This window comes from Rhyacophila brunnea, unplaced genomic scaffold (assembly GCF_057557595.1).
Source record: "Rhyacophila brunnea isolate RB1 unplaced genomic scaffold, BYU_Rbru_1.0 scaffold_2, whole genome shotgun sequence".
Classification (NCBI taxonomy): domain Eukaryota; kingdom Metazoa; phylum Arthropoda; class Insecta; order Trichoptera; family Rhyacophilidae; genus Rhyacophila; species Rhyacophila brunnea.
The window spans coordinates 13,517,565-13,529,048 of record NW_028232859.1 but is presented as its reverse complement, the minus strand read 5'-3'; the positions used below and the strand labels follow the sequence as shown (position 1 = coordinate 13,529,048).

At 32.1% G+C, this 11,484-nt stretch overlaps 1 protein-coding gene across 7 annotated transcripts; it reads left to right on the top strand.

Annotated features, from left to right (window-relative positions):
* The first annotated feature begins 3,863 nt into the window (after positions 1-3,863).
* Positions 3,864-10,812, top strand: LOC147071888 (uncharacterized). 7 transcript variants are annotated; one of them, XM_085946312.1, is made up of 7 exons: positions 3,864-3,918; positions 4,750-5,012; positions 5,492-5,579; positions 8,511-8,694; positions 8,780-8,892; positions 9,399-9,596; positions 10,704-10,812. In XM_085946312.1, the coding sequence occupies exons 2-7, from the start codon at positions 4,804-4,806 to the stop codon at positions 10,773-10,775; spliced, it is 864 nt and encodes a 287-aa protein (XP_085802438.1). In that variant the 5' UTR covers positions 3,864-3,918; positions 4,750-4,803; the 3' UTR covers positions 10,776-10,812. The 7 variants fall into 7 exon arrangements, with proteins under 7 accessions (XP_085802438.1, XP_085802440.1, XP_085802436.1 ...); XM_085946314.1 differs by having other exon boundaries at positions 3,894-4,338; XM_085946310.1 differs by having other exon boundaries at positions 3,894-4,428.
* The last annotated feature ends 672 nt before the right edge of the window (positions 10,813-11,484 follow it).

The window sequence follows — 11,484 nt, the reverse complement described above, 5'->3', positions numbered from 1 at the left end:
AATTATTATATATTATAAATTAATTAGAAAAATCAAACTCACTTTAACAAAACATTTATTCCACTCTGCATCATAAAATAGTTTTGAGGCGATTGTGTGTATTTATATGCGCAAGCGTCAAACCAAAACTACCAGCTGATTGATATGTGTACATCGTAATATTAATTATTGGTTGGCAAAGTTTCAAGTCATCTGAAAGTAGTTCAAGTCTACAAGTATCAACGGTTTAGGTAGCAGGAACAGTATTCAAACGACTGTGACGACAGCCACCAATGAAAATGTGCATCGTCTATGCATCTATTGTCAGCAGTCTTTCTTACGCTAACTGGAATACGACTAAAACTTTGATCACAAGACATATTAATTTACTATTAATGAAATATGTGAATAGACCTTTTAAATATTGCCTATGACAAAGCTTCCCAACCGGTGTGCTGTGAACGATTTGGAATCATGTTACAATGTATTTTTGCGATTAATAATTGCTCCCCGATTTGAAGAACGTGCGAACCCTCGAAATTCATTACAAAATAATCATTTGTCTGAATTCTGGTTGATGACTATGAATGAAAAGTTTTTCCGTATTGGAGAAAGGGCTTATTATTGGCCACTTATTATATCCATGAGCAATCATCCTCGTTGAAGATCAAATCACAAACAATATTTGACCTGGAATTACGGGTAGCTCTTTGAAGCACCTGTGCAGACACAAAAAATGTTATCTTGAACGAGCACAAGCATCTCATTGAAAAGATTGATTACCTATCATTCACATCCGTAATTGTTTTTAACGGAGGTCGGCATATATAAATATTTGCATCAACACAAAAAATGTTGGGAAAGTAATTTTCATTATTTCTACTTTGGTGGTCAATTTGTGGAAGAGTCTTAGAATACATTAATTTTAAAATGTGAATGTTGGAAGAGATTGTGTTTGAAAAGTGTGTTGTGATTATCCCCTTATTTTTGCTTTACTCTCTTTCCTTTTTGACTAAGCTTATTTAAATTGATATCACATCTAAGCTTTCTATCTCCTCACTCTATTATATAAGAAACTTGCTATTGGGACTTGTGAAACATTATATTGATTTCGATTGAAATTCTATCACGTTTACCTTATGGATGTGTACGGCTATGCTTGTCCGGATGGTCCTAGAATGATGGCTCTTGTTTTTAAGATTCTATTGGAATGAATACTAAATAGACACTTTCATTATTTGGAACAGAATAAATTACTATTCAATTGACACAATTCACAGCCATTTTGATAATTTTGATTTTTGTAATACACTATAATATCATTTTATAAGAAGTAAAACTCAGTTTTACCTGTTGAGTTTTACCTCTCATGCGACGATATTAACATGTTATACATACATATGTAACTGTGATCCATATTCAGTCGTACAGGTAAAAATAATTATTAATGAGAAATACAGTAAAACCTCGTTTATACGAATTCCATGGGACCGAAAATCGAAAAAAAAATCTAATTACGAAATATGAAATGTATGGGACAATATTAAAATTTTGAAAAAAAAATTTTTGATTTTCATTAATTTCATTTACGATCATAGATGTGCTTACGAAATTTCCGATTCCATGTGTGTAATGGGTCATAAATGATGTTTTAAGAAAAATCTGTCACAATTTTCAATGACTACTGGCTCATGAAATAGTGTACTTTATTAGGATTTATTGAAAATTTTTGTATGCCACGACTCTGAAATCATTTCGAATTACGAAATTCGAATTACAGGTATTGTTTTATATGAATATAATGTTCAAGGGTCTTATTTTTTGCGAAAATTTCGAATTACGGCGAATTTCGAATTATCCGTGTTCTTTCTTATTAACGAGGTTTTACTGTACATAATTGTATTTATAAATTTCATTGTGACCAATGACTTTGTTTGTTTATGAATGATGCTTATTATAAGTTAACAACTATTTACAATGCTTTTTGAAATTGGGCAACATTTTATAAATAAGTCAGTGAAATATTTAATATCCAATTTCATCACTATTACAGTAAGGAAGGCTTGACAAGATTATGTTGTTTGAATGCAATCAAATTAATAATATTACATATTACTGTTTTTCATAAATTTCAAATAATTTGAAAAATTATTTATGCTTCTATTAATTTATGGTTTTGAATGAATATGCATATAATTAGGTATTAAGTATGCGTTTATTTGTATGAAGTCGGAAGGAATATTTCGATATTCATATTAGGATAACATTGTAAAAGACAACTATTTTTAACCATTCTAGTAATCTTTATTCAAAATCCATGATTGTGTAACTTACCATTGCGGCTATTGGTTTCAAAGTCAGTAACTCCTTTTTTTAAATTATTTTGATATTTCTCTTAATTCTGATGATACTTTTCCGTCATGTGGATATTCATAAAATATGAAATCCAATTAGAATTAAACCAAAGCCTGATTGGAAAGTCGTTAATGTTCATCTGCCGCCATTTTTTATATTTGATGAATAGTGATATGATTTTTTATTAACTTAAATGACGTTATGGACATTTTATTTTACTATTCGTTTATTCTAGTAATTGTTTACTAATATGTTTGAAAAAAGAATATCGTATTAGTTGTGCTAGACATTTTTTGGCAATTATCTCAAAATGGTGGAATATGGAGGTTAGCGACTTTGTATCCAACAGCCTCCATTAATTGTAATAATATAAACCCACCATGAAGTAAATACTCACTCAAATAATACAATGGAAGATTGTTGATACCCGTGTCTATCAAATATATATATGTCAAGTTAAGTTGATGCTCTGCTTTGGAGAGTATAATTATTATGGTAATTTACCTCCATGTTAGGTTTTTACCATTTAAACAAAAATATAACTAATGATGATGTTATTTCAGGCATTGCAGTATAATGTTTTAATAATTTGTATGCATGTGAATGAATGACAGAGTGCAATATTGAATATTATCAACTATACATAGTATTTTAATGATGACTTGTAAAAAATTAAAATAAATTATTGTTCAAAATCTTAACATGGGTTTACTTATCTTCCATTCCTAATAAGACTCCTGTTTCCTCTTATATATATATATATCAATTCTACAATGGTAAGTACTCGCACTATGGCTGCGCGGCTTAAGCGTCGGACTATAGCGTTGTGGATCCCAGGTTCGAATCCTGAGTCTGGCAAGTACACCTTGTTTTTCAATTTGTGTATGAGTCAGAGTATGGACCTGGTTGATATCCATTTCTCGTAAAAACAAAATTTGTTAATACAAACCGCCACTCTGGAGGCCCATAATATGATCCTATTAGGATCGGACATGGTCGAAAGAAGAAGTAGGTATCGTGATCAGTACCCTATTGTATACTTATCGACTGCTAAAGTGATAAATATTATCAAACTTAGGGTAGGTTTTTATGAAAGTAGCACTTATTGTAACTATTAAAGAAAAAAATAATAAAATTAAAGCTAACATGTTGCAACAACTGCCATGGTCTCTTTCTTTTTGATATGAAGTAGGTATTATTCCAATGATCCGAGTCGATTTTATTATCATTTTGTAAGTGTAAGTAGCTAGTTTGATGATACACTTTGTTCAAATAAAATCTTGAGACTATTTTATATTATGTACATTATTAATACGAATTTATTATCATATTTAATGATTATAATGTTATTATTATTTTTAAACTTATTATTGTTTTATGATTATCTTGAAATATAAGAGACTAGGTAGAATAAATGCAAATAATATTAAAAAAAAAAAAAGCCTATAAAATGTTCACAAAACACAAATCGCTTTTTTACAAGCTGTCCAACACAACAAATAGATATGACAGCAGTAAAATCTGCGCGTAGAAGAAAAAGTATTGACGTTGGTGTCGGTAGCCATAGTCGGTAGCGTATCGATGGTAAGTATCGATGATGGAGATTGGTGGGAAAAGTGTTAATTAGTTATTAAGCTTACAATTAGTAAGAGTATCAAATTTATGATCATTATCAATACCATCTAAAGTCTCTTCACACAGGGTTTTTTGATGTGTCACAAACACTAGCTTCATATTTACATACATTTAGATATGGCTCATAAGAGTGGTGCCACTTTTCGAGACTCACGAGCATGTCGGCGTTTTTGAGGCATCTGTGGCTCTTTTAAAAATGTAAATGTGTAAGCAATGAGATATGTCGATGGCAGTGTCTTTTTCCGTCATTTGTTGAGAAAAAATATTCTCAGAATAGCGTATTAAAATATAATATAAAGAAAAGTATCGACATTGCAAAAAGGATTGGTATCGATACGTCAAACTATTGATATAACATCCCTAGAGCCGGTAAATAAACAGAAGATTTTTCAAAGATACAATAATAAAAAATATATTATAACTAGGTATATACCTAACTACCGAAATAAATGTTCACAAGTAAGATATATAGACAAAACAGTACATAAGTACCTACTTGTATTTATATTTTAAAATGTTAAACATTATTGGTAACTCGCATTTTATTTGATTGGCAAAGCAATGCTAGAATAATATAATGACTAGGTACCTACCTACCTATTATGTTTTTCATATTATTATGAATTTGTTAATCGTAAAAGCTATTAACTTCCAGCTTGCAGTCATAATTTTGCAGTAATTTCGTATTTAGTAGGTATCTATAAAGTCTAATAACTAGTACCTACCTACCTATTTGAAAATTTATGGCAGCATTACTTAAAATATAAGTTTTTCTTTTAGCAAGACAATACCTATAGGATATTCAAGTAATACTTCTTTAAATTATCTGTCAACATGGCTGAAGAGATAGATATACACGAGGAGATGGAGAAAAGAGACACATCAGATAACTTACAGTCGGTTATCGAACAAATCCCAAATGAAATCATTTCCAAAGGAAAAAATGGCATCCTCATTATGAACATTCCACCAACATCAATATTTACATACGAAGAAGATATGAAACAGCTTTTTAGTGAATACGGAGAGATTGAATCTATTGAGTAAGTATGTTTACGATTTAAAATATTATTATAGTAAGTAGGTACATCATTTTTATAATGTGGGTATTTTGAACAACTCTACATTGCCTCAACGCCAGAGATACTGTCTTTTCCATTCCGATCTATTGAAGAGGTGCCTTTTGAGCGATTAAGTGTCTTACATCTTTGAGACATGGCCTATGTAATGGCCTCTTTTTCACGTGTGAAACAGCATGGGGATCACTCAAACACGTACAGTTCATCATCCTCGCCACTTGCTACTGTCGCATACGGCTCCGAAAACCTTTTTCGATATCTTCCTCTCTTCATTCTTTGATACAGCCTATGTCGTATTTGTGTCAATTTTCTTATGATATAAATGTAAGACCAAATGAATAGAAAAGCACTCAGAAGAAAAGTTAACCTTTTGCATGTTTGCCTACTTGCACCCTGACCTTTCATCATTGTCATTGTTTAATATATTGTCTTTCCATATACAGACGTGGCGGTATAAATATATATGGCCATCCAACAGAACCAACTCTCACAGCCTATATATATTTTGTTACAGTTGAAGCGGCTACAAAGGTTTGATATTCTTTTTTATTATTGATATTGTAAAAATAACACAATTCCTTAGACTATAGATACATCTAGACGCCACCCATTGCATTTACATTTACATAGACCATTTCGCTAGTGCTCGTCCAAAGTGCTCGCACTAGACGCTCAAATTTAAAATATATTTTTCTATTTTTTTACGTTATATGGTATTTTTAAGCGGTCAAAATGCAATAGGTAAAAATATCCATAATTTAAGTTATTTTAAAAAAACACTCACTTGATATTAAAATATATAATAATATACAAATAAATTATCACGAACATGTATCAACTTACCTATGAAACGTAATACCATCTTCTTGCTTATCAGTACGGCTACTACATTTTAATACAGCACACAGAACCATCTTTTCTACTTAATTAATTACAAATATTTACCACTGAGTTTATGTTTAACACAAAAAATATCAATTTTAGCAACACGCGCTCGCAGGTTATCGACGCTTTGTTAAGCAAAAAACTAAGATTTGGCGGCCACGCCGACAACAAAATCTTCTACACATCTGTAAACCTTTTATCTTACTCTAGCGTGTGTCGCATAGATTATAAGGGTGCCGAATACTTTCTCACTCGCACTTATGCATCGTTTTTGTTCAGGCCATGCACAATTCCTTATTGTTGTAAAGTTTTTTTTTTTTTGCAATAGTAATTATTATGCCTTTATTCTACCTTTTCAGGGCGTACAAAAAAATAAACAGTCGGTATGTTCTGTCATTTGAATATTCTCTGTTGAAATCTTGGTTATTAGGGTCGTGTCTCATTTGGGGATATAAATCATCAGTTATTTAACTTGTATATCTTGACAATTCTCCAGATTTTAGACCATTCGTCCACTGCTAAGAGACCTTACCACCTGTTCATGTCTTGGTATTGTTCTTAATGTTACTAAATATCAATGTGAATCACATCTTATCACGCCATCGATTTGCCAGACATTTGACATTCATAAGCTCCTAAATGTTGATTGTCACATACTATAGCACACTACTTATCTGAAGCTGATTTGAATGCCCTAAGCAAATTGATCACATTTTTATCCCGGATGTTTAAGGCTATACTTCAGTTTAGGCATGGTCTAAAAAGATCGTGGCTAGGCGATGCGCGGATTGTGCAAATGACGCGTGCTGAACGAAATATAATTTGTCATAAAAATTCAACATGCGTCAATTTAATGTTATGTTTATTGTTATATTACTAATCATAGTATATTCATTGACATGTTTTCTTTTCAAGTACAAACGTAAAGTTTTTTAGTCATCTTTTCACGATTATAATTCGATTAATATATTCATCCGACGCCATGACAAAACAAATCGACGTGCGCACACCTCGACTGTCAGTCTCCGATTGGCGACGAGTGCCAAATTTCGTCGCACCTACTTTTGAAAATTATTTGCCGTTTCACTGAAGTACACTTTCAAGTGATTTATAATACAGGAGGACCTCGACTTTCGCACAAAATTGGTTCCTGAAAAGGTGTGCGAATGTTGAATGTTCGAAAGTAGTAGAGGGAAGTAAAAAAAAATTAAATTATGTGTATTTTGAAATATTTATTTATCAAGTAAACATAAGATGTTTAAGAGACATGTTTAAGTGGGGTTTGCGGGTGTTTCCCTTAAAAAGTTATCAAGAGTTAACTGTTTGCCACTCTTCTTTTTCTTATTTTAAATAAAATATTTTAAATGGTAAATCATTAACTTTACAATATTGCTTAACTCCTGGCACGAAATTTAAAGTGAACCAATCTTTTAACATTAACGCAGTAAACCCAGGCTTTTTTATTTGATTACTGGAAGCAATTCTTTATCCTTCCCTTTCAATGCTCTGGGATTTTCTGGTTGATAAATTAACATTGGCATCAATTTTAAATCACCAGCCAAGTTTCCACCAAGAAGCAATGTCAATCGGTGTTTAGAAGGTTTATGCCCAGGGGCAACTGATTCTTCCTTAGATAAGAATGTACGACTAGGTATTTTTTTCCAAAATAAACCTGTGTCATCTACATTAAATATTTGGCTAGAGGAATATTCTCCATCTTCAATAATTTTGGATAATGAGGAAATAAATTCTTTTGCAGCATCTTTATCTGCATCAGCCGATTCTCCAGTGAATTTAATATAAACCAACTGTTACTTGCTTGAAAAATCGTGTTAGAATCTTCTTTTAATCTAGCCTTCCAATCTTTGTGCAAACTAAGAGCCTTCGCTTGAATAATTGAAATATTCAGAGGGACATCTTTTTGATGTTGGTCGTCGATCCATGATGACAAATATTTTTCCATTTCATCCATAACTATGCCGTGTGTTTTGGAAACAACCTTTAAAGATATATTTCCACAATTTTGAACGTATTCCTTAATTTTATTTTTCAAAATTGAACATATCGTAGTAGACCTGTTTGTATCATACGAACGTCCGATTGAAGCAAAAGATTCACCGCATCAGAACGTCATGTGAAGTTTTGATTTTCCTTGATTTCTCTTTGTTCGTATCAACACTGCAGTTTTTCTGTTTCTCACTCTTTTTTATAAATCTTTAAGGTGAAATATTTCAAATGAATCAAATTAGCAAAACGCACAACACAACAAGCCTGCATGTGCTCCTGCGCAAGACTAAACCTATCCTAGCTAGCTCACAAGCAAAGTGACGGGTGCGAGCAGGATGCAAGTGATGCAAGAAATGCACTTGCTTGTGAGTGAGCGAGAGGGGGATATCTTTACCCCAAAACGCGATGTTTTAAAAAATCGATTTTTTTTAAATGTGCGAAAGTCGAGGTCCGCCTGTATACTGTATTCTTAACTTTGTAAACATTTAGTGGATTACAATATATAAACTTTAATATAAATTGATATTGTTTTTAATATCTGCTAACCATTGTCATTGCATTGTCTTCTAGGCTCTTGAAGTATCAGGAAAATATTTCAATGGATATCCACTTACCGTTTACGGACTCAACCCAGGCGACCATTCGATTGTTATTGAAAACTTGCCTGTACAAATGTCGTTGGAATGTCTTAAGAATCTTCTGGCTCCCTGCGGACTCATAAAAAAAAGCATCAAAATACCTGGTAAACAAACAGGTTAGTGAATTTTCACGATAACATTGGTTTTTTGTTTTGTACATCATGATGATATTTAATTTAAAATCTTCATTTCTGATTTCAGCCTTTGTGGAATTCGAAAATGAGGCAGGATTTAATAAAGCGATGTCACTCAATGGTATTTTATTAATTAACAAAATCGTATTGAGTATAAAGAAACGATGTGAAATCAAACCGGTAATATTGTTATTATTTACATAATTATTAACTCACAATGTTTATTAAACTTAAAACTGTAACAGTATGAATAATTAATGAAAAATTTATTTTGAACATACATAATTTGAAAACACTTCTGAGAAATATATAATCAAAAAATCTTTGGAAAAAAATACGGTACTCTATATATATATCTCATTCGATGTCTTATATAATTGTGACAAATTTCAACTAATGGTACTTACAAGCGCTTTTTAAATTACGTTACCAATATTGGCAATCGGCTTTTGTATTTTAAATCAAAGTATTAAATAATTACCTTAATTACTAACCGACGTTGGAATTGCTTCAAGTTTTTTGTTATAACGTACTTGCACTTGCTATTAATTTAATTATTATTTTTTATTCAATGAATGGGTGTCGTGTTTTGGTTATATATTTATTAGAAGCGTTTTAAAATTATGTACGTTCAATATAAGAATGTTACATTCTTAAATCCTAAAAAAAATATTTTTTACTTATAGAAAAAAGTGAAAAAGGGAAAAAATCAAGACCATCAAGTGAACACTGATAATAACTACCAGCAAAATCAACACAACCCATCAGCTTACCAAAGAAATAATTCAGCTGCCAAACAATCGGGTGGTTTTCATAACAGATTCCGATTTAGAGGAAAACCAATGTTTCAAGAAACACGCAAGAAAAAGGGAGGAAAAGATCTGGTAAGGAATATTTATTTCATTTAGATTTTTAAAAATAATTCATTTTCTGCCTGGTTTACAAAATCCTCTAGTAAAAACAGATGCACTATCCGGCACCTCTAAGTGTCCGTAGCGCTTGCCAGTTTTCTTGCGCCAATAAGGTGCAGTGTGTTAATCATGATGTCACTCTATGTGAATCCAAATTTTGTCATTGGTCGCCTCGTGTCCAAATCCAAGTGTCAGGCTAACAAGTGAAAAACCCTAGGTTGAAATCCCAGTATGGTGACAAAATATTTTTACAATTAAGTATAATATTTTGTATTCATGGCATAGTGGATAAATCTGTAATGTCACCTTATATATAATACCACCATACTTGCAAGTAATGACCTGAACACATTACCGTGTGTGTAATGTCATTTTTCTTGGTATTTAAAATATTATCAGACTGATGTGCCCCATCCCGTAGCATATTTTGAAGCAAAAACGAATATTGTCAGTAAGCAAAATCTGTCTCAATGACCGAACAACAATGAGGTTACCTCCCGCTATTCAATAACAACTATTCCTCATTCTCGTTTTGTTGCCACAAACTTCTGGAAATCTTATCTATTACATTGATCCAGCGAGCATATAAGTCTACCTTTCGTACGTATTCTACATCTTGAGTACCACCGGATGACTAGATTTGTCCATTGGTTGTCTCTTTGAGCTATATGTAATCTGGATTCACTTATCATCAGCCAGGATTGTTCCACTGTTGGATGAAGGCCTTCCTTAGGTCATTCCAATATTCTCAGTCTAGTTTTTCGCTGCCGTGTACATTTGCCAACATTTATGAGTTCATTTATCCTACAGGTTTTAGGGCATGCTTGTGGCCATTCAGTGCCCCTTGGGTACCAATGTATGATTGCATTTGTCAAGCGGTGGTTCACTCACTATGCATCATGTTTGGCTGATTAACTTGGCGACGTCTACAACATCATGTATTGTTTGCCTCCTTATCCATTGGTTTTTTTTGTGGTCTCTGTATTATTCCCAACACGCAAATTTCCATGTTACATTCATTTCTAATAAATAATATGTAACCTGATTCAACTTGAATAGTATTTTTAAATTTTGTTTCAGGGTTTTGATAACTTTGAGGACTTCGCTGGTGATAAAAAAAAAAATAATAAACATGAATTTGATTATAAATAAAATATTAAGATTATTAAAATTACATTTCTTAACTTGACATGTTTATTGATAGATCCTTTCAAGTTTCATATTATGCACCTAATTATATGTTTTCCCTCTATTCCCATTCATATCTATGTGAAAAAAATCTCAAATTGCTATCAACGTTGACTTCAATGCCAACCGACCATACAGTTAGGCTGATCAAAATATTGCCACAATACCTTTTATGCGATTGATCTTATAGTTTTGTTTAATTTTAAATTTAACAAAATGCAAGTAACTGTGATCAGGAGAATAAAATAATGAGGGGCTGAGGATAAAAGGTGTACATGTGACGTATGCCGTATAAGTAAAATATGTGTTAGGAACAGTCAGTTATGTGTTAAAAGGGATTCAAATATGTAACTGCTTAGTGTGACAGTAAATCATTTTAATTCCAATATTGGTTTACTTGCGGTGAAGTGTTATTATTGTTTTAATAGCAACATCGATAACAGTTACATACGTGCGAAATACGATAGTATTGACAAAAACATATGACATGATTGAAGCAACACCGAGCGAGAGAAAACGGTACAATATTATGCTTCATGTAAGAGCATCGAGATCGGTCAGGCATCGGGAGCTTTGGGGTAATCATTTTGTCTTTAAAAACAATCGATTAATAACACAGTTCGCCGTATCACACTTCACCGTGCAATGGTATTGGCCGTATATTAAAGACCGT

Bases quoted from the DNA above. Each gene is read 5' to 3' on its own strand.
- LOC147071888 (XM_085946312.1), top strand. From the start codon at position 4,804: ATGGCTGAAGAGATAGATATACACGAGGAGATGGAGAAAAGAGACACA. The intron at 5,013-5,491 runs GTAAGTATGTTT...TTCCATATACAG, and splicing joins GGAGAGATTGAATCTATTGA to ACGTGGCGGTATAAATATAT. The intron at 8,695-8,779 runs GTTAGTGAATTT...TTCTGATTTCAG, and splicing joins AATACCTGGTAAACAAACAG to CCTTTGTGGAATTCGAAAAT.